General features: G+C 38.0%; 1 protein-coding gene across 1 annotated transcript; it reads left to right on the forward strand.

Annotated features, from left to right (window-relative positions):
• Positions 1–1,321: 1,321 nt before the first annotated feature.
• On the forward strand, positions 1,322–22,651 carry vps39 (VPS39 subunit of HOPS complex). Its single transcript, XM_014989121.2, has 24 exons — positions 1,322–1,897; positions 2,772–2,837; positions 2,927–2,991; positions 3,165–3,207; positions 3,637–3,731; positions 5,188–5,286; positions 5,404–5,496; positions 5,812–5,995; positions 8,155–8,275; positions 9,597–9,717; positions 9,961–10,090; positions 11,679–11,821; positions 11,948–12,088; positions 12,980–13,121; positions 15,004–15,090; positions 16,135–16,208; positions 16,376–16,592; positions 17,225–17,353; positions 17,903–18,005; positions 18,262–18,307; positions 19,313–19,462; positions 20,117–20,251; positions 20,586–20,677; positions 21,053–22,651. The coding sequence occupies exons 1-24, from the start codon at positions 1,825–1,827 to the stop codon at positions 21,132–21,134; spliced, it is 2,631 nt and encodes an 876-aa protein (XP_014844607.1). The 5' UTR covers positions 1,322–1,824; the 3' UTR covers positions 21,135–22,651.
• Positions 22,652–26,719: the final 4,068 nt, after the last annotated feature.

The raw sequence follows: 26,719 nt of genomic DNA on the forward strand, positions 1-26,719 counted from the left end.
CTCTCATCTGTATGTTTGAGGGGTACAGACACTTTTCCCAGACAGTGTTTTTAAACAGTGTACATTTTCTCAGATTATTTTTATCCAGATTAGCTCAAGAAGTTGCAATTTTGTTTTTACATTTCCTTTATTACTTACATGTGTAAAGTAATGTATGGATATATTTTGTGGAAGGCCAAATTCTGTTGCTTTTGACATTAAACAAGTGTTTCAGCTGCGTTCAATGTGGCAGCCAGTAAATCTCACCCCTCATATGGGCCTACGTTTCTGACACATGATTTACAGCATGTATCTTAGAGGCTAATTTCACTAATTGGATAAATGCTTAATTTAGCACCTCACCCCAATTCAGACATTAATTAATAAAAAAAAAAAAATCAGAAAATGAGTGAATAGTTACTGTTAGAATTGTTTACGGCTTTACCCATCACACTGCAAATATGGTTTTATCTCCCTCAATTTATGAAAATATGTGTAGATATTCTGGAATCCTTGCGTTCTGCCTTTATAAAGATTTAAGTCTTGTTAAGAATATTTTAATTGGAAATATTTGACAGTCTTTAAAGACTTGGATCTGTTGTGAAGCTTTTTTGCATATGTTCTGCAGAGAAACTTTATATTAAACGACCATAAAAATATGATTTTGTGTGTGTTTTTTTGGGTTTTTTGCACTTCGTGAACGGTAAACTAATATCTGTATTCTCACAGACTTTATTCACTACAGTCTAAGTACATCCATTATTGAATACACAAACGTGTCCATTTAGTTGTCTCGCCATCCATTAATTTATTTGTCCATCCAATAATTGGTCCGTTTTTTTCTCCATCCTAACACGCATGCGTACTGACGACTTCTACACTTTTATTGTCTTGTCATATTTGTCCAGTTGTTTGTCCAACCAAAATATATTTTTAAAACCATTAATCTTTTCCTTTTTTCATTTTTTTTGTAGGACCAACTTGCCGTAGTAAAATTATTCGTCATAAATTCACAGTTAGCTATTGTATTAAACTTTAAAATGGGCATGACAAGAGTCCAGATATTTAAGTCTGCAAAAGCATGGAAACGTCTAAGACCCCTGAGTCCACATCCGCTATTTAGATGATTTGTTTCTAATTGCAGGGTCATTTAAGGTCAAATTATGTTTTCTGTATTGTTTTTTTACAGTGTATTAAGAAGAGAAGAATTTTCATTCCTACCAGTAGTACATTTAAAATGTCAATAATTTAATTTAATTTGACTAATTTTCTTGTTGACAATTAGTTGCGGTGGAGGGGAAATAAAAGCCACTGCACCTTTAATTCGGTCCTCGTGAGTTCAGTCACGTGTCTGTCAAACGCTCGCGCAGCTGTCAACAGTCAGGAAGCAGCGAGAAGCAACAGTGGAAGTAAAAACTAAGCTGCTACTCTCAGTTTTTTGCGGCTATTATTGGGCGTATGTTGTCACCTGCGGCTACATTGGGACTTATGGAAAGATGGCGGCCTCGACTCGCTTTTCAGTAGACCGCCAGTGAAAGAAAACAATGTTTACCACTAGCTGTTGTTTGCTAACTTCTAAGCTAGCTCGCTAACAGTCAGCTGTTGTTATGGTATGGTCGGGGCGATAGCTGGCTATTAGCCCAAGTGTTCCGTTGTCATATTTGTCCAAAATACCAGGATTTACCAGATTGCAGTTTCTACGGTCACTCTGGACGCATGGAACTGGTCGGCCGGCGTTTAATGGCGACTTAAAAAGCTGCATCACCCTGACAGACTCGTCAGCTGTTGTCTGGCAATTTATCCAGCAGAAACATTGTGTAATAGAACCAGCAAGAGTGCTTCAAGATGCATGACGCGTATGAGCCAGTGCCTATTTTAGAGAAGCTTCCTCTTCAGATCGACTGTCTTGCGGCTTGGGGTGAGTATCTTACAGAGGGTTATTGTCCCTCCGTGTGTTTACTGTCCTGCTGTCCCGAGTGTCCCCCGGATCTTGAGTGTCTCAGCTAACATCTCTAAGACTGGGATGGATATCACAGCAGGGATACAAAATCTGGGAAAGGAGTGAGAAATATAAATAACCTCTAAAAAAATTTTTTTTATAATAAAAAATATATTATGCCATATACTTTTTTGTTGTTGATATAAAGCAAAAGTTGGAAAAGTTAAAAAAAAAACAGTTTTAAACTACTAAAGCAACTACTAACAAGTTAAAATATTTAAACAATAATAATTTTCACTCATAAAAAGAAAAGGGGGAAATGAATATTTTCATGTGTGCCTGGATACTTAACTTTGGATAAGACGATTTTTTTCCAGCATAATGTCTGACCCTGTAATTGTAAAACTCTTTTTCTGTCCTTGCTAATATACACAAAACAATTTTGGCACAAAATAAAAAAAAAAAAAATTGGCGTTGATTTTAAACGCTGTTGTAAAGTTAGTTTCCTATTAAACTGTTATGCTTAATTTTGTTGTTTTGCATTGTGATATACGTTTTATTTGAAGATATTTCCACCAACAGTTTAACTTTGTTTTAATCCTGTTTCCGTCACACAGGTCAACTTACGGATGCACTCAAAATGTCATGCAAGCCTCTTCCGATTTCATTCTGCTCTAAATCCTGCAACTATTACATTAAAAAAAATAAATCAAAACATGCCTTATTTTTTGCTCTATAACTTAAAAAAAACACAGAAGGAAAAAAAAATGGATCCACTTTTCGTAGATTGACTTTCTGTATTAAAATGTAACTCATTATGTTTCAAACTTCTTCCCTGTGTTTATCCCTGCAGAGGATTGGCTGCTTGTTGGCACAAAACCAGGACATCTTCTCCTGTACAGAATCAAGAAGGATGCAGGTAAAACAGACTGAGTGTTGGAGGTTTACTTTTGATATACATTTTTTAAAGTGTTTGTGGAACATTTATGTAATTTATTTTCTCCTCAGCCACCAACCGGTTCGAGGTGACTTTGGAAAAGTCTAATAAGAACTTCTCCAAGAAAATTCAACAGGTAGGATATCAATATCAGAACAAATCAGTAGTTTTGCTTGTGAGGAAGCATTTAGACCTCTTCCTGCTTCCTCTTGTGTTGTTCTACATTAATCTTTTTTTAATGATCTGTGGTTTGTTAAGTTCAATTTAAAAAGCATTTAAACATAATTATTGTGTTTCTTCTTTCTCCAGCTATACGTCGTTTCTCAGTATAAAATTCTCGTCAGTCTTTTGGGTAAGTTTTGGCGTCCCATTTATCTTCCATTTATTCATCATAATTGCTTATTGACTTAAAAATAATCTCTGAACACTTGAGATTAAAACCGGTGTGTGCACGGCTCCAGACTAACTTTTTGCAGCTTTGCACTTAACTGTTTTGTTTAGCTTCACTGCCACAACTTTAAGGTGCAACAATATGTTTTTACAGTTTCTTTACCACCACATTACACATCTAACGGTAAAATTTTGTTTAATTTCCAACACAAACATGAAAATTATTATTATTAAAGGTTGGGGGCACCAGTTCAACCAAAAAAAAAGTTTTTTCTTTTTGCTTTTTTCTTTGGATGTGCAACAAAACTGTTTGCACTATGGAGCCCTGTTATCCACACAGGATACTTTTTATATCAAGACAAGTTGATTAAATCTCCTTCGTGTCTTCTAGAGAACAACATCCACGTCCATGACCTCCTGACCTTTCAGCAGATCACTGTGGTGTCTAAAGCCAAAGGAGCCACGCTGTTTGCGTGTGACCTGCAGGTCAGTTAAAGTCTCCCTGGCTTCAACTCTTAACCACAAAAAACCTCCGGCAAATTTTAGCTCCGTCTGTCACTTTTTAATACAACTACCATTATCAACTAGTAATAATGATAAATAAATAAAAAAATAAATGAAAATCCTCAATGTTTTTTATAGTCTAAATATAACTTGATTGCAGGACAAAAAGCTCTTAGGTTGAAACTTTTTTCTCTATAGTTGAATTTTTATGTTTATTATAATTATTTGACCTTCCTGAGTTTCGTCTTGAGTATTTTTTATTAGCCGTGTAGCTAAGCAAATTCATGACTTGAGGATCTAAGCTATTGCCCAAGTCTTGTGCAGCTTAGTTATTGTTATTATTAAAGTACAGTACAAGCGTCATTTTATCTTTTTTTCAATTAGTTGGTTTCTTGTAACACATGATGTAGCAGGTCGGAGATAAAATGTTGCAAAAGCAGCTGCATGCCAGAAACTGCATCTAAACTTTTTATTTTTGTTTGTGCCATTAAAAACACAACTTCTGTGTCTTGTTGAGATTTTATGTGTTTTTTATTTTTTGTTTGTTTTTCTAGAGAACATTACTAAACAAACAGCATCATGATAATCAATTAACGCACATGGACTAGAGACGAAGTTATGCAAAAGCTCAAATCAGCGTTTGGTTATAAAACACTATAACTGGTTTTGAACATTTTTTGGGAGCACTGTCAGAAATCAGAGTGTAGAAACTATTGCACACCTGAATGCACCACCTCCATAGTCAGCATGGTGGTGGCAGCATCATGCTGTAGAGGTGGGGACATGAAAGCAAACCAAAGACGAATGGAGGAAAATACAGAGAAGTTCTAAATAAAATCCAGTTGGAGGCTCTAAAATATTGGAGACTGGAAAGGAGGTTCACTTACAGCAGGCCGACCCTAAACTCAGATGTGAGCCACACTTTTCAGAACTTTATTTGTATAAAGTTTAGAAACCTATGAATCATTTTTCTTCTATTTGTTAAATGTGTAACCGTCACTTGAAATCCTAATAACATGCATTGCATTTAGTAAATCAGTTTAAGATCTACTAATACTCTTTCCACGACTACAAATTATTTTTTATTTGTTGGTGGTTTTTTTTTTCTTTTTTTTTTGTTTTTGCTTCATTTTGAAGGTTTTATTTTTAAGGACTATTAATTCATAGATGTCAGAGTAGTCAAAATGTTGTCAGTATGTGTAGAACAGGAAATTTGAACACAGTAAACCGTGAATCCTTTGTGCCAACTGGGAACCTGAAAGCAGAACCGTTAGTGAGACACAAAAAATAGCCACATAGCATTTATAACGCATTTCATAATTTGTTGAAATGAACTAATCCATCCAAAATATTTTACTGTTTCTATAAAATAACCATCATTTGTGGCATTTTTAGTGTCAAATTAAACACTATGTCTATATATTTTTTAAATCTTCAGCAAACGAGCTCTGGGGAGGAAAGCCTCCGCATGTGTGTGGCGGTGAAAAGGAAACTGCAGCTGTATTACTGGAAGGATAGAGAGTTCCATGAGCTGCAGGTAAATTAAATTACACCAAACCCGTGTGTGTGTGTAATGAAAGTCTACACTTTCCACACAGCCCTCTTTGACTTCACTGTATCCTGGCGTCTTGGTGTTTTTGTTTCCATTTCTCAGGGCGACTTGGGTGTGCCAGATGTTCCTAAGTCCATGGCCTGGTGTGAAAACTCCATCTGTGTCGGCTTCAAGCGGGACTATTACCTCATTCGGGTCTGTTTTAGTGAAAAGCACCTCAGCAATTAGTGAAAGTAGTTCTCAGGAGAGTTGAAGACTTTGAACATCCTGAGAAAACACTTTGATCTAAGCCAAGACATATGAAAAACCACAGCACTTCACCGAATACGTTTGTATTTGAGGTGTTTAGCAATGGATAAGCTGATATTTGTCTTTCTTTCTCATCATATTTTTTGTTTTTTTTTTTATGGTGATTTTTGTAAGATCTCTGATTGGTTATATTTATATTTGAATGAAATCAGTTGCTTATTGGTCTAATCACACATTTGGACTCTGTTTGCTGTGATCCAGCTGGATGGCCGCGGCTCCATCAAGGAGCTCTTCCCCACTGGGAAACAGTTGGAGCCTCTAGTTGCCCCGCTGGCTGATGGGAAGGTGGCTGTTGGGCAGGACGACCTCACCGTGGTGCTTAACGAAGAAGGAGTTTGCACCCAGAAGTGCGCCCTGAACTGGACCGATATCCCCATCGCCATGGGTAAGGAGTTATTCCCCAGCATTGACATGTTTGACTTTAATGAGAAGAGACAGCAAAAGGCGAAGTGACGCACAAGCAACAACCACATAGATCTCTTTTTTGAGATCTATGTGGGTTAAATAAGAAATGAAAACTACGAAAAAAGCTTTACATAAATGAACTGCAACTACCAAACAGCAGCTACGAAATAAAAAGTGGATGAATACAAATGTATTCCCCACTTTTCAGGTTTTGCTTTGCAAAAATATTTGAAAGCCATGTGTAGGCCTGTCACAATAAGAAGTTTTACTGGACGATAAATTGTCCCAGAAATTATTGCGATAAACGATATTGTTGTTTTTGAGACCAGTTTCAGGTAACATGAAGGTAATGACATAATAATGCAAGAACAAATCCTCAAACATCAACAAGCTTTAAATTCTTACCAAGATTTAACGCGAATCAAGAAGACATTTTAAATATCCCAAGTAATTAAACAAAAACAAAAACAACAGAAATAACAAATATAGTGAATTATGAAGTCGCACAATTGTTCTTTGAAACGAGGATTAGGTGAAATCACACTACATGTACTTGCAGTGTCCTAAAGAAGCGTATTACAAATGGAAAAGTTTTTCAAGAGCAGTATTTGTGTTTGTGGGACCATTATTGCTGTGGCACACAGTTACAGTCATACAGTTACCTAAAAAAAGAGGCAATAAATAGTTCTATCACTTTTATCGTTATCACAATATTAGCACAAAATATCGTGACCAAACTTTAAGAACATTTCGCCCAGACTTAAATTCCTGCTGCTGAACTTTATTCAGCTCATAATAATGATTTTTTAAAAATCCAGCATTTTTGATAATACTTAATAATTTTTGAGCAATTTTCTACAAGGTAATTTTATTTTTTAACTCATCCAATGGCAAGTTTGATGACTTGCTCTTTATAGTCTTTATAGTCAAGTAATACTTGAGCCCAGACAGAATTGCTCAAGTTTTACCCTTTTCTCTGTTTGCTGTAATCCAGCTGTCTTTTATCTGTTACAACCATTTTTTGGCTTCCATGTGTCGGAGAATGAAGTGTTTACCTCATGACTAATTCACCATGGGTCCATGATGAGCTCTGTAGTGGTTTAAGATGCTGTGCGTTTCTGTTCTCGCCGGAATACAGAAGGGAAAAACAACAAGAGGAAATGAAGCCTCCAAGCGCTGGTTTTATGCAGCTTTCAATTTCCTCATCCTCAAACTGCGAACAGAGTGGAGCTGGAAGGCAGAGGCGACATGAGCTGCACCGTTTTAGATCCGTTTAAACGGACCGTCCTCAACCGCTTAACAATAAAGGGAAACCTGGTGGTTTTTTTGTTTTGTTTGGGGGTTTTTTTCTCCCAGGGTGAATCGTGTGCCACATATCTACCAAAAACTGTTGCCTTTTAGTTGGATTTGCAGATGAATTAGCCTCACTGATTCTGAATTTCCGTAAAGTTTCCTTTTCCTAGTTGTTCCAACTAGAGATGCGTTGATCCGTTTCATTCATTCTTAACATCCCAGCTGTTCTGTGTTTCTTTGTGCTTTGTTTGTGCACAAAGACATTAAAATAAATTCTACTTCTTATATTATCTACTCAGTCTAACTCTATGCTTTGTGTTCTGACGACGTCATGATTTATCTATTTTACGTTATATTTTGAGTTCTTATTTGCACTTTCTGACAATTTCAAAAGTTTGTTGCAGTTCATTTTTACATGTTTGACCAAGGTAGTCAACCTATTGTTTTTGTTAGCTTATTATTTATTTTACATTAGTTGTTATACTCCTAACTGCACTGACTGGACAAAAAAAAAGTTGTTGTGAAGCTACTAAATGTGCAATAAATTATGCATTTATTATGAATAAATTTATAATTCAGTAGATTTAGGTTTGGGTTTAAACATTTTGATCGGATCGGTATTGGCCAATACGTAACCTCAGATATCGGTATCGGAAGTGAAGAAAGTGGATCGGTGTGTCCTTAGTTTCTGGTCCATTAAAGTCTGTTTCATTTAGGCCTGGTCACAAACTTTCTTGTAATAATCCTGTTTTTCCTTTTAAGCTGAAAAGAAAAACAGTGTAATGCAAAACAAATATATATATATATATATAATTTTTTTTTTTTTTTTTTTTTTTATCTCTGCAGAGCACCAGCCTCCCTACATCATTGCGGTCCTCCCTCGGTATGTGGAGATACGGACCTTAGAGCCACGGCTGCTGGTGCAGAATGTGGAGCTGCAAAGGCCGCGCTTCATCGCCTCAGCAGGGTGAGATGGACTTCACAGTCGTAAACGAAAACCAGAAAATAAAAGTGGGGGGGAAAAAAAAACCCCAAAAAAATGATGTTGTTTACTTTGATGTAGAGCACTGACCTTTTTGTAAAAATCTGTTTTCAAGTAAAAGTTCTGACTTTTGTGTTTCTCTGCTACGGAAAATAAATCTGTTTTGCTAGACTCTCAAAAGCTTTTAAGTCGACCACATTTTATTCTTAAGGATCACAATTTAGAGGCTGCAATTATTAGAAACAACAAGGACTGAGTCAGTTTTTTTTTTCTCTTCACCAATTTGTTGCCCAATTCCAGACATTCATGTTACCATTTCATCCCTTTTTACTCCAGTAACTCGAGTTAAATTTATTTGTATGTGACCGTTCAAATGCAGGATAATATCAAGATTTATACAGAAAAAAGAAACTAAAACAAACAGGAACGATGCATCAAAAAGTCAAGAAAAGCATAAACAAATAAGATGTAATGACATAAAAGAAAGAAACATGCCCAGTATTTAAGTAACCTTTGGCTTTTCCATGTAAGCTGTCATGCTTTCAGTACTAATTAAAAGGAATCAAAAGTTTCTGGTTTCATCTCAGGTGTTGAGGCGCTCGCTTCCAGAGCAGAGCGCTGCAGAAACGACGTGTTGCCTCATATTTACGTCTCATGCTGGTTTCACTGAGCAGGCAGGACTCAGATGACCTGAGGCTGCTTCTGCACATGGTTCCTACCTACTATTAGATGCACATAAACCCAAAACTATTCAGCTCTATTCAGATACAGTTCAATTTGACTGTACATTTTCTAAAAAAATAAAAAAAATTGTAGTTATTGATATTGCTTGTATCTTTCTCAGTTTCCATTTGTTCGGTCCCTGACCAAAAAGAAAACTTTATAATTGACTTCTGCATGTAGGATTTATTTATTGGAGTCGTATAATTTCATTGCCCCTCAGAGTATAAATAGAAAACAACTTTAAATTCTGAGTTTTATTCTTCGGGGTACATAATGTCCTGTAGGGTGTATATATATTTTTTTTCTTTTATGATCAGTTAGAAATACAAACGAGGGCTCAAATTTTATACCTGAAGAATAATAAAAAAAACTACAAAGGTAGGAAGAGGGGAAAGGACAAAATGACATGCAGCCCCCAAAAACTAACAAAATAAAACAGTCAAAAGTAGATTTTGATAACCTTTAGTCTGCAATTTGTTTCTTTTTATGTACAATGTGAGAACAATTTCATTTTGAGGGCTTTTCTCATCTTTGCTGCTGATGTTCTGTGTTTGTAGCTAAAACGCTTCCTCTTCCCTCCCAGGCCAAACATCGTGTACGTCGCCAGCAACCACTTCGTCTGGCGCCTGGTGCCGGTGTCGATCGCCAGCCAGATCCAGCAGCTACTCCAGGACAAGCAGTTCGAGCTCGCTCTTCAGCTGGCGGTAAGCACGAGCCGCAGAGCTCACGTTTTATTCCCCCGAGAAGTCAGCCTACCTGTGGCTTAAATGCAACATAAAATCACACCAGAAATCCGATTTTGATGAGGCACAGCTGTAAAAACCGTTTCAGGAGGATTTTCTTGAGTCGTCTTCTTGCATGTCGGTGCTCTTTACGCAACAAAATAACTAAAAATTTAGGGTGGATCACATTTCCTTTTATCATTAATTTATTTTTTTCTTTTTCAGAAAATGAAGGACGATTCAGACGGTGAAAAGAAGCAGCAGATTCATCACATCCAGAATCTTTACGCCTTCAACCTGTTTTGCCAGAAGAAGTTTGACGACTCCATGCAGGTGTTTGCTAAACTTGGCACAGGTACGAATGGGTTACACCTGGGTCAAACCGATGCAAAATACTGCAGCTGTGCTCATGTTCTGTCCAGTTTTATTTATACAGCAACCTCAGGCCCAATAATTACAACAGCATAGATATTTAAATGATAAAATAGGAAATAAAAATATGTTCGACAAAATAACATTTAAAAAAACGATAATAAAATTGTCAGTAAAACATCAAGAAAATCAACTCAAAAAATAATCTTATAAACTGGAATTTGGACTCATCATCAAATATCAGTGAACAGGATTGGGAAAGGGTTTGCATTAAAACTCACACAATGTCCATAAATAGCCGTCTTAGAATTCTACAATTTAAATGGCTAATGCGTGTTTATGTTACGCCTGTGCATTTAAATAAATACAACAACAACAACATCCCAGATCTTTGCGTAAAGTGGTGTAATTCTAAAGGGACTCTAATACACTGCATGTGGGAATGCAGACAAATTGATGCATTTTGGATAGAGGTGAAAGATAGAATTGAAAAAATTCTCCTAAAGTAAATTTAACTTGATCCTAAATTGTTCCTGTTGGCTTTATACCCTGAGAAGCAGAACTTTAGTAAAGTAGAATGTACTTTTATAGATATAAGCTCATTAGCTGCAAAAACATTTATTGCTTTGGCTTGGAAAAATGTCTGCAGACCCAGTGGTTAAAGCAGATGGCATCTAATTTGGCACTAGAAAGAATAACGTATATTAGGAAATCCAAACAGTATCTTTATGAGAGGATTTGGATGCCTTTCATTAATTTTATTAAGAACTTAGACTTGTCAGAGGGACTGTTTGAGTTTTGATTTGCCGGAACCTGCAGTGTGCCATGCTGTATAGATGTGTACATCTACATGTATCCAGTTTGTAATCTGCTTGAATACCCCTGTTTTTGAGAAGCTGTTTATTGTTTCTTGTTTTGTTTTTCTCTCCCATGTCTGTCATTTTTTTTCTTTTTCTTTTTTTTTTCATTTCTCTGATTTGAGAGAGAATAATTACCGTCATGTAATAACCACAAAGAAAACGTGTTCAGATGGTTACGTGATTGTATTTCCAAATTGAAAAATCTCAATAAAAATATTTTGGGGAAAAAAAAAAAAATCAAGAAAATCATAAAAACAAAGACATACTTGGTTACAGTTGCAGCAATTTCCCAAAAACTTGAATCATTTTCATACTCGGTCTTTTCCCTTCGTTTTTTTATTTGCTTATTTATGTTTTTTCTGTCACAATTTTAACTTGAAAATGACCAAACACAGATTGGAAATTTTAAAGGATTGTTTTTACTTTTGCTGAATCAGTTCTCGATGCATATTTGTAATTATTCTGTCATTTGTAATTATTTCATCACTGTTTCATATTTCTTATTGAAACAGTATGCTATGAGCTCACATGTAAGCGTCACATCTTCTCTGTAAACGTTTAACTAAAACTTAAAACCAAAACGCTGTAAATGGCTGATAATACAGGATTCTTGGCGCCTTCTTTTTTGCCCGTTGCATTAATGTGCTGTACATTTTTTCGAATACGTATTAAAATCTTGTCATTTTCCATATTTGTTTGTGTGGCTGGCAGATCCCACGCATGTGATCGGACTTTACCCGGACCTGCTCCCATCAGACTACCGCAAACAGCTGCATTACCCCAACCCTCTGCCCGGCTTGTCTGGGGCCGAGCTGGAGAAGGCTCATCTGGCTCTTATTGATTACCTCACCCAGGTGTGTGTTCATGACAAAAGACATTAGATAAAATGCTCCGCCCATGTGGAAACTCTTAAACATTGGGATAACATAAATTGCGGTAGATTTAAAGTAAAACGTTTTTGTTTGTTTTGGTTCTCACAGAAACGCACCCATCTTGCCAAACAGCTGAACGACACCAGCCCGTCCACAACGTCTCCGCTCATGGAGGGAACGCCGACCATCAAGAGCCGCAAAAAACTCCTGCAGATCATCGACACCACGCTGCTCAAATGTTATCTGCACGTAAGACCAGAGTGACGTTTGTTAATTATTTGCTTATATCTCGTTATTTATTACACTGAGTTTTGAAAAACTCTTCAAATTATTTCACTTTTTGTCGCATTATGACCACAAACTTCAGCGTATGGTTTGTACATTTATATTAACAAATAAAAGTATAAAATGTGTAGCGTACATTTGCACTCGGCACCTTTGAGTCGCACTTTAATAGAACCATCATTCACTTCAGTTACTGCTGATTTTATTTATTTAGTATTTTTTTGGAGATGTCCTGATCATCTTTATATCTACAGGTAGTGATTAGTTTCTATTCTTCTTTGTAAAATACCTTAAAGTCAGTCAGATCAAATGGAGGTAATGTTTTCAAGATTGGCTACAGATTCTGTATTGGGTTTAGGTCTGGACTTTGACTGGGCCATTAATCTTTAACTCTGGCTGCATGTTAAGGGCTTTGCTGATAGAAGATGCACGGTCACTCCAGCCTCACGTTTTCTGCCCCCTCAAAACAGATGTACCCCCACACCATGATGCTGCCATCACCATGTTTCACTATGGTGTTGTGTTCAGAGTGATGTGCAGTGTCACTTTTTGTTCAGGTGTCACTTAAAAGCACCTTCTAATTTTATTATTGCTGATTTCAATTTCCACTGATAATCTACCTGAAAACCATTTATTGAAGTCTTCACATTATGTACAACAAAACACAACCTCACTTTTAGATGCGCTGTAAAACTGGAAGACAGGTGCTGAAAATGACAACAAAAGAACTTTTTTGTGTTTTCGATTGTTTAACTTTTACGTATCTGATGAGGCGGAGGTCGTGCTGGTGTTCTGTACTGGAAGTGACGGACTCGGGTTTATAAACGGTGTGTTTTGTTCGTCTGTTCCTTGCAGACCAACGTGGCCCTCGTCTCTCCGCTCCTTCGACTGGAGAACAACCACTGCCACATCGAGGAGAGTGAGTTCGTCCTGAAGAAGACCCAGAAGTACAGCGAGCTCATCATTCTCTACGAAAAGAAGGGCTTGCACCAGAAAGGTAGGCAGCTGTCGATGGATGCACCTTAACAGGTCGGATTGTCACAAAAATACGACTTTTTACATTTTTCTCGTCACTGTTAAAGAAAGTATTTCTTTATTTTATTTTTTACCTCTGTTTAAGATGTTTTGCTGATGCTGGGAGGTCGCCTAAAATATTATACGTTGAATTGCTGGATGAATGTAGCGTACGTCTCTGCAAAATTAAGATATAATTTTCTTTCTTGTGGACATTTGACTTCTTATAGCTTCTTTCTTCTCACCACTACTTCACGGAGTCCACGACTAATAGTTTCCCAGCGAACAGATTCTTACACACAATCTAATATCTTTATGACACAGGATTGTGATTGACAGTGCTAAGCCCCGCCTCCTGGCCCTGATTGGTTGTTTCTAGTTGGTGCTGGGAGAAGGCAGAAGAGCTCAGTGTTTTCACAGATTAACTAATCGTATCATATTGTCACCACATGGTGACACTTTCAACAAATGCATAAAAAACACTTTCTATAGAAAATTACATAATGCAACTTTAACAAGTCTTGCCCCGAACAACCTGGTTCTTGCTGAGAGCGAATACTTATTTGTCAGAAAAACACTGAAACGCTTGACAGATTGCCATCACTGCAAAAACACAAAATCTGACCAAGTATTTTTGGTCCAGTTTCTAGAGAAAATATGTTAATACACTTGAAATGATGCAAAACTAGCTTAAAAGTAAAATTTCAGCAAGATGAAAAAGTTGATGGAAAAAGTTCTAGTTCCATTGGCAGATTATTTATCTTATAACAAAACGTTTTTCTTATGCTGTGAGTGGAAAAATCCACCAATAGAACAAGTGGTTTTTTTGGGGTTTTTTTTTTTTTTTTTTGGGTCAATATTAAAGAATTATTTACTTAAAATAAGCTCTGACATCTTGCTGGAAAGTTACTTATGAGTTAGTTTTGTCTCATTTCAAGTGCACTGAGATATTTGTACTATAAACTAGACCAAAAATACTTTGTAAAATTGTTTTGTTTTTGCAGTAATAAAATGTTTTTATGACTCACCAAATGGCTCTCCAGAAAGAACAAAGATGGGCCGATCAATACGGCTCTATTGTTCTCCCTGGGCTGATTAAAGTCCAGCTCTTTGATAAGTGTGCAGATCGAAATCACCATTTATGATTTGCACATTTAACAGATCAACTTTTTACGGTCCTGGTTTGCTTTGTCATTGTTTTAATGAAGGAAATAAAATGTGTTATTCGAATGTGAAAGTTACTCATGGAGCGACGGATATGAGTCAGCTGAAATATAGCTGCTGTTGTCACAGTCTGAGTTGTTTGTGTTGTTTATTTGCCGCAGGCCTCAGCTTGACAGTATAAAAGCTGAACAAGTGATCTGCTTCATCATCCTCTTTTTTCTTTTCTTTGAAACTCTGGTTTTAAATTAGCGGTTTAAATGTCGGCCCTGCCCCGTATTTGTCAGCTGTCGTCTCATTTGGCTCCAGCTCCGATCGTTTCTTCGAATATCTTCGCTCAGAGTTGCACAATGCAGCCTTTGTAAGCCCAGTCGGTCCATTACGGAGAACATCGCCAGGCTCCGGTTAGCTGCTCCTAACAAAGCCGAATCCTTTGGGGTTTGGGAGTCAGCTCTGTGAGGCTACGTGGTCACCGCATAAATCACAGCGGTTTGCTCCCTGTGGTTTCTGGATTCTGCGGGCGCAGCTGGTCCTAATTGGCCTGCCCTGATTTATGCCTGTGATGTCACGCTGCTCAAGTTGACAAGGCGTGCGACAAACACGACTTCCCGCTGTGCCGTACAAACCACTAATCACGCGTTGCCTCCTGCTGTGCCGTCACTTGCCGCCATGTTCTTGTTCTCACTTTGTTTGCTCTGTTTCAGCCTTGATGGTCCTGCTGGACCAATCCACCAAGGCCAATTCTCCTCTGAAAGGTCACGAGCGAACCGTACAGTACCTCCAACGACTAGGTGAGACTCGGCCGCGTTGACTGGTTTAAAGGATTTAGACTTCCTGAACTTTTCCAAGTGTTTTTCATGTTGCTTCTGCTCTCTTGGACACATTTTATTGGGATTTTATGTGATGGACACGAAGTATTGCAACATCAAGAAGTGGAGGGAAAATATCCAGATATTTTAGCCCATTTTTCTTTGAACAGCTAAACTTCAGTCTGGCGGAGGGCAGACATGAATTTTCAAGTGGATTTTTGAGTTTCATTTCATGAAAATGAAACTCAAAAAGGTTCATTTTCTCCTGCATGTAGATTGTGTAATTCTTACCGATTTTCTTTTTCTTGCTTAAAAACAATGGTTGTTTCTTGCCTCACTTTCATAAAAGCCAGATTTGTGTGGGGAAACTAATTGTTTCTATTAGCTGATTCTTCCTAATTAGGTGACTTCAGAGCACAATCAATTGCTCTGCTAATTTATTTAGGGCTGTGAGAGTAAAGGGGGCACAATGTACTTTTCAGATCAGATGAAATCGCAATAAATGCTTTACTTGCAGTTTTAACGAGACAAAATGTTTAAAATATTTTTGCAAGGCGTGTGTTTTTGTTTTTTTTGTATGTTTGAACTGAATAGATTTTAGTTTTTAGCCCAGCAATGTTCATAATATATAATATGATTCACTTATTGTTGGTGTTTTTGTTATTGCCGTTAGTTTTGTTTTGTCTTTTTGGTGAGATGTGAAGACAAAAATATTGTTCATCTACCGTAATTAAAATGAAATACACTAAAATCAAGCTCATGTTATAAGATATGCATTTAATTCATATTAAATACATACAATATTGGTGGAGTAGCTATTAAATACAGGTTTATTTGTTATACGGGTGTAATAAAAGTAGGCAAACAAAGAGCAGGAATATTGATACGTTTCACTTCCTTGAGTGTGTAAAACAAATGTTTTGACATTATGCTTCATGTTGTAAGTATTTTTGTACATATTAAAACAAAATAAACAAAAATCAACTGTTTGTAATTCCCCACCTTGTGAACTTTTCTCACTCACAGGATCAGAGAATCTGGGGATAATCTTGGAGTTTTCTCCCTGGGTGCTTAAAATCTGTCCTGAGGACGGCCTGAAGGTGAGCAAACGCATTTTTAAAAATGTATAATTATTCTCCACTTTGTGTCCCAGCTACAGTAACAAATAGAAAATTCAAGTTACTTGTGTATCTTGTGTTGTTTTTTTTTTTTGTTTAGTTTTTTTTTTTAATATTGGCTTGTTTTGAAAATGTCTGCTCCTCTTTAGATCTTCACTGAAGATCTGCCCGAGGTGGAGACTTTGCCCAGAGACAAAGTGCTGCAGTTCCTGAAGGAAGGCTTCGTGGAGCTGGCCATCCCGTATTTGGAGCACATCATTTACGTGTGGGACGAGAAGGGCCCCGAGTTTCATAATGTGCTTATTCAGCTGTATCTGAGCAGGGTCCAAGGCCTGATGAAGCAGTACCTCAACTCACTGCCAGAAGGTTTGTTCAGAAGCTCCCGGCTCTGAAAGGTTTTCCTTTCTCTGGGGGGCAGGAGGGGGTTTTTTGTTTTGGCAATCTGAGGAATTTTGCTTTTAACCAAAGATGGTAGGATGACACAACCGACATTCAAAGTTGAGTTACTTGTCCTTTCATCTAAGCATTAATAAATGGAAAGATTGCACATTTAGAGGGCGAGTTTCTTCTTTAATACAGTAAAATGCCCCGATATGCATGATTGTCCTCTAGTGTTAGAAAAGAAATTAAAAGTAGCAGATTAAACAAACTGCTGGCAGTAAACGGTTTGTTGCTTTGTCTCCATTAATCGAGCCATAACATGTGATACGGCTGTTTTTAGGGATTATCGTGATTAAAATGGGCCAACAAATATGTATTTTAAGTTCTTGCAGACAGACTGTGTTAATGTCAGGAACCTTCATGTGTTGCTCAGTGGATAACTGCACTGTAAATAACACATTTGCTATGTTTATTTGATCAAAAATCCTATAAACAGCAGATATCATAAAAAAAAAAAAAAGGAGTTTAATTTAAGATTCTTAACGTCTGATCATTTTCTTCAGTATCCATCGTCTCACTAACTATGCTATTAATGAGATTGGTTTCGTTTTGCGCAGGGGTTCCTGCCGTCCCTGCCGGCCAGGAGCAAGGTGAACTGGGAGAGTTCAGGAACAAACTGCTGTCTTTTCTGGATATTTCCACCAGCTATGAACCTGCCAGACTCATCAGCGACTTCCCATTTGATGGTAGGAAATGTTCCTGCAGCTCTGCTGCTTCTGCAAATGTGTTAACAACTTTGTAAAGATGTTTACAGAATCTGAAAAACCTTATTGATTTCAGTTGCATAATCTCACACTGAGCAAATTTCAACACTTCATTTGAATATACTTATTGATTCAGAGAAATGTCTTGTTTCTCCGTAGCTGCCCTGTTAGCTACAGGAAGTATTTAAACATGTCTACATAATCGACATTCCGAAGTGTAAAAAAAAAAAAAAAAAACACTTGAAAATACTTCTTATTCATCCTGAATCTACTGTATTTATTTAGATCTTTTCATTTATATAAATGTCTCATCTGTTTCTCCATCTTTCAATCTATATCTATTGCATCTCTCACTCTTCCTCTCTCTATCGTATTATAAACAAGAACATAAGATTACATATTAAACAGCAGTAAAGTATAAAGTGTTTCCCATTATTTCTGCTAAATGTAACTTGGAGAAATGGAGCACTCCAGCCCACCGGTCTGCAGCCGCCTCGCTGACCTTGTTCTCCATGCTTTCCGTCTCTTAAGGGCTGCTGGAGGAACGGGCTCTGCTCCTGGGTCGCATGGGAAAACACGAGCAGGCGCTTTTCATATACGTTCACGTTCTGAACGACACCCGCATGGCCGAGGAGTGAGTACCTGAGCAAACGCCGCCTCACCTCACCTCAAATTACAGCAGCCATCTGAGCGCTCACTGGAGAGAAGATGAGCAAATGTTTGATTCTGAATCACTTTGTTGCCAAAAGTCATGTTTTAAAGAGAAGTTCTTTCTGTAAATTATAAGAGCAGATGACTCATTTGAACTGTTATGACTGTATAAAATGCTATAAGCATTTTTTTGTAGCTTTGAGTCCTTGATGATGATTTTCTCTTGTCTTATCATATAGATACTGTCACCGGCATTATAACAGTTCAATGGAAGGAAATAAAGATGTAAGTACTTTTTTTTCCCTCCTGTTTTTGTCACATTTTGCAATAAATACCATCATCACAGCAGAGAAACTACAGCATATCTTATTAAACAGGAGAAATCTAATAAATAAACTAAAGCTCACAAAGAATTACATTTATAACTTGGCTGGTTCAGTTCAGTTGTTAGGAAAGTTGGAGGAGAGATGGTGAGTCAGGGAGGGAAGAAAATTAATGAGGAGGAAGACGGTGGTGAGGTGTGCTGTGGGACACAGCACACCTCAGATGGGTTGGAAGTACATCGGGGATCTGCTCTGAGACCCTTCCAGTTTCAGAGGTTGGAAAATCAGGCAATATGACCACGTAAAGTGAAGAGGAGAACTTGGACAGCATAGTTTTTCTTCTCTTTTTTCAGATATAAAAAGAAAAACATCTTAATTAATCACAGGCACAAAATGGATGAGTTTCACTACAGGCTGAGGAAAAAAAGGAAACTTGTGTATAAATGGTGTTTCAGTAAACTAGAGCTTTTAATGAGTCCACATACTTTATATTACTATTGACAAACATTTTCTTCAGTCACTTTTTTTGTTCCACTAATAACTGACTATAAATATAGATGCAGAAAAATGAACACTGACAGTAACTTCTGATCAAGTTTTAACCTGTTGATGTTGATTTTAGCTGACTAAATGAGAAGACATTTTTTCTGGTCTTTCTGGTCGTTAAGTATTTATTACATGGAGCAGAAATGACATCACTCAGGATGTTTTAGAGAAAGTAGTCTCTAAGATCTAACAAACCCAGTCCATTATTTTCAAGCTGAAAACGATAAAGCAGAGCGACTCTGCCTTCCTGTTATCTTCTGAAAGCCCTCTCACTTTCTCTATCTCGCTCGCTGCTTGAATGATCTAAAAGTAAAACCTCAGTCTCTGCCTCTGCAGCTAAATTCATTCTGACTGAATTTAGCTAAAACAAGATGGAGCATGAATGTAGGGAAGAGTGAAGTGCTGTGACTGTGCCTCGCAGGTTTATCTGTCTCTGCTGCGGATGTACCTGTCCCCCCCCGACGCCCACTGCCTGGGGCCCATTAAGATGGAGCTCACTGAGCCTCAGGCCAACCTGCAGGCAGCCCTGCATGTCCTGGAGCTGCACCACAGCAAGCTCAACACCACCAAGGTAATCACTTCTTGTACATTTTGCACTTTTAAAGTTTGCACTTCAGTTTGGAACTTTTGCCATGAATAAAAAATGGAGGCTTGAGGAACAAACTTGAGTTACAGCCTTATTTGCTTTGCTATAATTCTTCAGGTAAAGGTGTACCTGCAGCAACAATTCTAATTTATCCAGAATTTCACTACATAATATGCCTTTTAAATCATTAAGAAGTCATAGTCATGTCCCCACTGATTCAGAAACAACCTGTGCGCTGCAAAAACACCACATTTTATCAAGTATGTTTCTAGTGCAAACAACAAAACTTGTTTTAAGTGAATAATTCCTTAATATTGATGAAAAACTACTAGTTCCACTGCAGATTATTTCACTTAACGAAATATTTTTACCATGTTATAGGTGAAATAATCTGCCAGTGAAACTAGTAGCTTTTCATCAATATTAATGAATTATTCACTTAAAACAAGCTAGCTTACTGAAAAGTTAGCTAGTAATTAGTTTTGTCTCATTTCAAGTGTATTAAGACATTTTCACTAAAAACTAGACCAAAAGTACTTGGTGAGATTCGCAGTGCGTCTCTTTTTTCATGTCACGTTTTGAATTGTTGACCTGTTTTCGTTTTTTAAACCCATATTTCCGTGGCCGCCGTTTCTCCAGGCTATCAATCTGCTCCCAGCAAACACTCAGATCCGGGAGATAAAGGTCTTCCTGGAGAGCGTCCTGGAGGAGAAGGCCCAAATGAAACGCTGCAACCAGGTGTTGAAGAGTCTGCTGCAGGCCGAGTTCCTCAGGGTGAGATCTGGGAAACGTCTTTATGGTAGATCCGCTTGATAGTGGGATGCCTAAGTGGAGAGATTTTGTTCAGGCATATTCCTGGGGGCCTTTTTAGAACAGACTCTGATACTCTGTTAAAGAAAATCCTAAATGGATTGGACATTTACACAGTACTTGAAAACTTTCTGGTGTTGATCATTCAGGGGATTCTTCATGATGCTGAAACATCGGTGTTGCTCAGGATGATGTCATCTGATGGATGGATGGATGTTCTTTCCTCTTTTTTTTGTCTGTCTTGCTGAAGACTCGTTCGGGGTAAAGATGTTAAAGGGGATTTTGTGTCTGTTCTCAGGTGCAGGAAGAACGAATCTTCCACCAGCAGGTTAAATGCGTCATAACAGAAGAAAAAACCTGCAGAGTCTGTAAGAAGAAGATAGGAAACAGGTAACATGATAACAGATGACTCCAAATGTGAAACGAGTAGGGAAAATAATTACTATGTTTTTATGAGTTGAACTTTTTCAAATTTACTGTTTTCTGATTTGATTAAATGGGACAGAGTGACTTGCATGAGCCTTGAAACTTTTCACATTCTGTTTCATTACAACACGTCAAACTCGAGGCCCGGGGGCCGAACCCGGCCCGCCATCGCTTTTTATGTGGCCCTCTTGACTCAAGCGGGACCCATGAACTGGGACCCATTCTTAAATATTATTTAATTAAGCAGCTTTTCACTAAATTGAGTTTTGTGGATGTAATGTGACGCTTCGTAGTAAGTGGAATGGAAGGATAATAATAAATCCTCTGGTTGTCTTTCAGTGCGTTTGCCAGGTATCCCAACGGCGTGGTGGTTCACTATTTCTGCTGCAAAGATCGCAGCGTGTGTCCCACCGAGCAGTAAAATCCTCTTCTCACACTGAAGAATAACCCCCCCACACCCCCGCCTCACTCCCCACCTCCCTGCTGCGGGCTTCGTCGCTCGGCCATGTTGGAATCAGAAATATATTTGAAGGACTGCAGCTTTGGTTTATTTGTGGCCTGAGAAGATGCCCTTCTGCTGCCACAGAGCAGAACAGGAGCAGCGCTGAAGTTTTTCCCCTCTCAGCATACATGAAGAAACAGGAAAACGTCTGGAGACGCTCAGCGGGAACGGAGAGACGAAGAAGGAAGGAAAGAAAGACAATCCAGAAGCAGATGCCACTGTAACCACATAAAGGATTTGCTGCCTTACCGGCACAGCGTCCTGGAAGATTATTCACAGCTGGGATTGCAGACGTAAGCGTGCTCTCTCTGATTACTACAGTTTATTTTTGTTTTTGTTTGGCTTTCATGTTCCCTCCACTGCTATAACTCATCGTAGGCCTCAAATACACCTTGATATGCCATACTGAGTGCTACAGTACTGTTAAATGCTTTCTGTGACTCTGAAGATTGTACAATGAAATGAGATGTCACTCATAACGTTTTGTTGTGAATATAACACGTTATAGTATTTTCTATTCAGTAGTGTCCATTTAATATTATTTATAGGTCAATCCCTCAGTTCTTACCCAAATACATCCACTGTTATTTTTAAACATTTGTCCTTTTTTTTTGTGGCTTACAGGTGCATTAATCAAAATCCAAATATTTATTCGGTAACACTTCATTTGAAGGGGTGTGCATAACACTGTCATAAACATGACATAACATCTGTTATGAACATGAAGTCTTTATGAATGTTTATGACTGTTGTCAGGAAGTGCCATTCGGTAAATAGTGACACTTTTAATGCAAACTTACATTAAAAGTGTCAACTTTGCATTAAAAGTCTCATTATTTACTGAATGACACTTCATAATAACAGTCATAAACATTCATCAAGACTCCTTCATGTTCATAACAGATGTTATATCATGTTTATGACAGTGTTATATCAGTCTAATGACATAATACTTCAAATAAAGTGTTACCATTTATTCCTGCTTCTGCAGTCTGAGTAATAGCCGTCTTTTTACTATTAATTGTGACCTGTTACAGTCAATGCAACATATTTAGGTCTGGACTGTTTCTACAAAACAAGAAAAAAAAAGACTTCACTAACACCAGTGGTTATTAATCGGTTTCCAAGCTGTAGCAGTATTCACTCCAAACTTCTTTCATTATCACCAGCGTCCAGTTGGAAGCTGAACGCTGGTGTCGACTCTTCTTTCAAAAGGTCTCCGTCGCTAAATTGAAAATGAACGACCTGCACTTTAATTCTTTTTTATTCTGTTTTTGCAATACTGGAATTATACTAAACTTTTCAGAGGAACGGTGGATGTCTGCATTTTGGAGGCGACGTTGTTCTGCAACGTGTCTGTTGACCGTTTCCTCAGTGAGCAGTGCAGGAAGCAGAACACTTTTGTTTACTAAGAAAATAAAAAGCATGCAAATGGATGTTTTGCTGAGTCAACGGCGTCATTGTTCTGATGTTGTTTTTCACTTTAGGGGAATGTGTATGAAATAAGTTTTATTGGCATGAAAATCAATATTTTTCAACTTCTGGTGATGCATTTTAATTATTTTATTTGTCTGGTAGTTATCAAGTTGCAACATTCAACTTCAATTAAATTTAAAAATAGGAACAGAGTGCTTTCATTTAAATTTATGTGCATTTTTTTTCAAACCACGCAGATTGAAAAGGTGACTTTCATTTTTCCTGGCATAATTCTGACAGAATATTTGACATTTCTTCATTTAAATTCATTGTTCCCATGGCGATAACCCCCCACTTTAAAACATAGCCCATCAACTTTCATCCTTTTTATCCAATTCAGACCAAATTTGGATGTTTGGGTTCATCAGCTGGTTATGATAATCAGCTTATTTTATTTGCACTTTGCAATAACTTTGGAAACCGAGTCTGCTCATCGTTCCGACAACATAATGGTGGATAAAACATAGAAATTTTAAGCTTCTATAATGAGTCGGACATCAACCCTATTAAAAAATGTGGCCGGTGCTGAGAACTGACCAACACAAATGAGCTTTTTTTAATAAGTAGTGAAATATTCACAGAATTAAGCCAGAAGCCTGTCGACAGCTACAACATCGACTGTGACTACATGTTTATATTTATATTTCCAAGAAATTTGAACAAGTCAATAAACAAAACACAAAATGGTCATCGTAAGCATAAATTAAAAATATAATCATCCGGATGATGAGTGTGTGTCCACTTCTGGTTGGCGTTATTAAAAAAAAAAAAAAAAAAGATTTCTAATTATTTCTATGCACTGAGGTTATGGCCCACTGTGCTTTTAATAAAATCACCAAGGTAACAAACTGTTCATGTAGCACAACTTTAGCAATTTGTATTGCAATAATTAGGCTTAAACACGAAGAAACAATTCCTTGATTCATTGGAGTTTCCTGATGGATTTTTGGACTCTAAGCAGCAGGCCTTTTCGCCTGTTCCTTTGGTCGGCTCTGGACAAATTCAGTGGGTGTGAATCCTTTCGCAATCCCCTCTACTTTATTTGAGCCTTCTTATTGCCCCATGACAAGAGGAGAGCCATTTCTGCTTCGTCTTTTCTTCCTTCGCGGGATTTCTTCACCATCCTCGGGGCACAAACTCACTCTCTTCCACTCGGGCGAGACAGCTGAGGCAACAAAATCACAACAGTCCCGACTGCTCGGCAACGCAGCAGCACGACCGAACGAAACACCCCCGCCGCTTTCTCCGTCTGGGTCTCTCCGGAGGCTCCTAATGACTCTTTCATCTGGGGAGGGAGGCACAGCGAAGCCTGAGAACAGCCAAAGCCAGCGCTGTGTGCTTGGGTGTTATATCTGGAGCTGAAGCGGAGTTGCAGCATTATTGCGAGAGGGTCTCGGGAGACTTTTCAAAAAAAAAAGAAAAAAAAAAAGCAATGTCTGCTGGACTGGGAGAAACACTGAATAATTCACCCCACCTCCAGGTTTGTGGAGTTCTCACACCATGTTTTCTTCTTTTTTCTTCTTTACCGCGCTGAGATGCTGTCATGTCTTGGAAGAGTGGGCCGATGTAGAAATGGAAAAGATCTTCCAACTGGAAGCCGCCCAACCAATGGGAGTTTTCCCACATTAAGCCTGGCAACTTCTGCTCTACGGTCTGCACCAGAATGAAAACCCCTGATCACGATGGAGTGTCTGTTTGATAGAACCAGACAGATAGATTGAGCCACTAAGATAGATCTAGACAGACAGATCCAGATTGAAAGATACATAGGTCTAGTTCTGTACAGATGGCTTGATCTGGATAGCTAGTTTTATTTCAGTCTTGATTGATAGATCTAGACAGATGGTTTTAGAAAGATCCATTGTTGTTCTGACTGCTGTTGCTCTGTAGGCAGGCTGCCATTACGCTGGCGCTCTAGATATGTGGTTATTTAAGGCACAGCAGAGGGAAGTGATGAGTTAGAGGTTGGTCAGGCTCAGAAAGTCCCATAATTCAGTTAGAAAAACTAAACAGTAGCTCAGAAATGCTGCTGAAGGATCTTAACCTCACCAGACATTTTGAACTCTTTAATCCTGTAATTCTAATTCATGCTATATTTCATCCATTATAATCAAACTCTGTGAGTGCAAACCCTCCACCATAACGAGCTCTGATGTGAGCTGGCCTTTAGGTTTCTGCAGCGCTCTGGTAAAACGGTAGCAGATCAGACCAGATCAGCTGTCATAGAGTGGATGGTAATAAAAAGAAAAGCTGCACAGGGTAAAAAATGGAAGGGTTTCGGGTCACAAATCTATAACAACCCTTAAAGTTCATGTTTCATGCAGAAATGAGTAAAGGCCATTAAACGGTAAATGGGCTGAACCGGATAGATTCTCTCAAGACATGCTGCAGCAAAGCACCGTGATGTACAGTTGTTGGCAGATGTCTGCGTCTAAATCCCTGAGGTATAATTAGAGGAAGATTTAAAGCATTCAAATATTTGGATACTATTTATCCTCCTGGGAAACATCTGTACATGATCTGTCTTTTCCTATTTGTGCTGTAGACACCATCATTTAACAAGTTCCTTACCAGAGCCAGCCCAAGGTGTTGGTGCACTAAGCCTACAGGCCAGTAGGGGGCTGTCGGGAGTCCCCACACAAACTAAGATGACCGTTTGTACACTTATGAAGCACGAGCCTACGTTTCAGTTTGTGAAAAGATTTAACAACTTAAACTTTCAATGAATGAAATGCATAATAAAGTAATAAAATATTGCTTACACCAATAAATTCTGTAAAAACTTCCTAAAGTGATCGGGAACAAAAATAACTGTTTTTGAAGATTACAAAGTCAAACATTTTTGGTGAGAAATTGCAGAAGTCCTCGACTGAGGAGGTACATTTAGGAGGTGGACATTTGTATATTTTCTCACAAATTTAGAATTCTTACCATCAGAAAAACTCCACATTTTTCTTGTATGTGAAAATGGTGTCAGTTTTTATGCTGTGGAAATGCGCTCCTCTCTGACCACATTTACTTTTGCCTCGTCTGCCACAGCTTTAACACTTGAATGTAAAAAACAAAATGTACACGGCACTTTTCAGTTCTCCTTCCCAGCTCACAATTATGCTTAATTTTGTGCTCCTCTATTTAAAATCCCAATAAAATACAGCCTTGTTTGTGGATGTAGAAACCTAAAAAAATATATAAGAATGAGAAGGTTAAGAACTAAACATTGTGAGGGAAAATAACATAAGAAAGATTAAAATTGTTACGGAGACGAAAAATGAAAAACAAAATGTATTCATTCCCAGATCCTTTCATGTTTCATATTTGCCATACATATTCCTGCGTGTGCTTGCGATGCATCCTCTCTTATCTCTGTGGTTCCTGTTGCAGCGAGGCGTGTTGTTGCTCCAGGTTGGCCCTGTTGGCTCATCTCCAGCAGGATGTGATGGCCTTTCTGTCAGCAGTTATCTTGTGTAACAAAGCAACAGTCTGCCATACACACACACACACACACACACACCTTGTGTACTTTCCGCCTGACTGGAGCTCCGTATCCTGAAGCTCCACCCATCTGCTTGGAATCACTTCAGGGAAACGGCAGATGATGGATTGCATTATTATCACCATGTGGGAAATCGCAGTGTGACAGAATGATGGGGAAAAAAATACAAATATTTAAGCAGAACTGGGATGATGGCTAATTAATAGATATATTTCATCAGGAATTATGTGAGCGACCAATGGAAAAACAGTGCTTAATGTGAGGACTAAGGAAAGGAATGAGTGGTGGGACTCGATTAAAAAAGTAATCGAGTTTCATTTTTATTAAACTATGTATCAACTAAAGAGCAACATTTTCAATTCAGAATGATTAAATCAAAAGACATAGATAAGCTCAACAAATATTTGTATTGTTTTTAAACTGTTATTCATGTTATTCGGTCAACAGATTGGTGCAGAGTGTTTTTACACCCTTTCAGCTTTTAGCGTTTCAGGAACAGCTGAAGACGTTGGAGACGTTTGCGCTGCTGCTACAT

This window comes from Poecilia mexicana, unplaced genomic scaffold (assembly GCF_051168715.1).
Source record: "Poecilia mexicana isolate PSO_F unplaced genomic scaffold, ASM5116871v1 scaffold_22, whole genome shotgun sequence".
Taxonomy (NCBI): Eukaryota; Metazoa; Chordata; class Actinopteri; order Cyprinodontiformes; family Poeciliidae; genus Poecilia; species Poecilia mexicana.

What these genes read in the sequence shown, in the direction of transcription:
- vps39 (XM_014989121.2), top strand. Translation starts at nt 1,825, where the DNA reads ATGCATGACGCGTATGAGCCAGTGCCTATTTTAGAGAAGCTTCCTCTT. An exon ending in GGGACTATTACCTCATTCGG is followed by an intron (nt 5,497 to 5,811) that starts GTCTGTTTTAGT and finishes GCTGTGATCCAG; the next exon opens with CTGGATGGCCGCGGCTCCAT. An exon ending in CAGCGACTTCCCATTTGATG is followed by an intron (nt 17,354 to 17,902) that starts GTAGGAAATGTT and finishes CCGTCTCTTAAG; the next exon opens with GGCTGCTGGAGGAACGGGCT.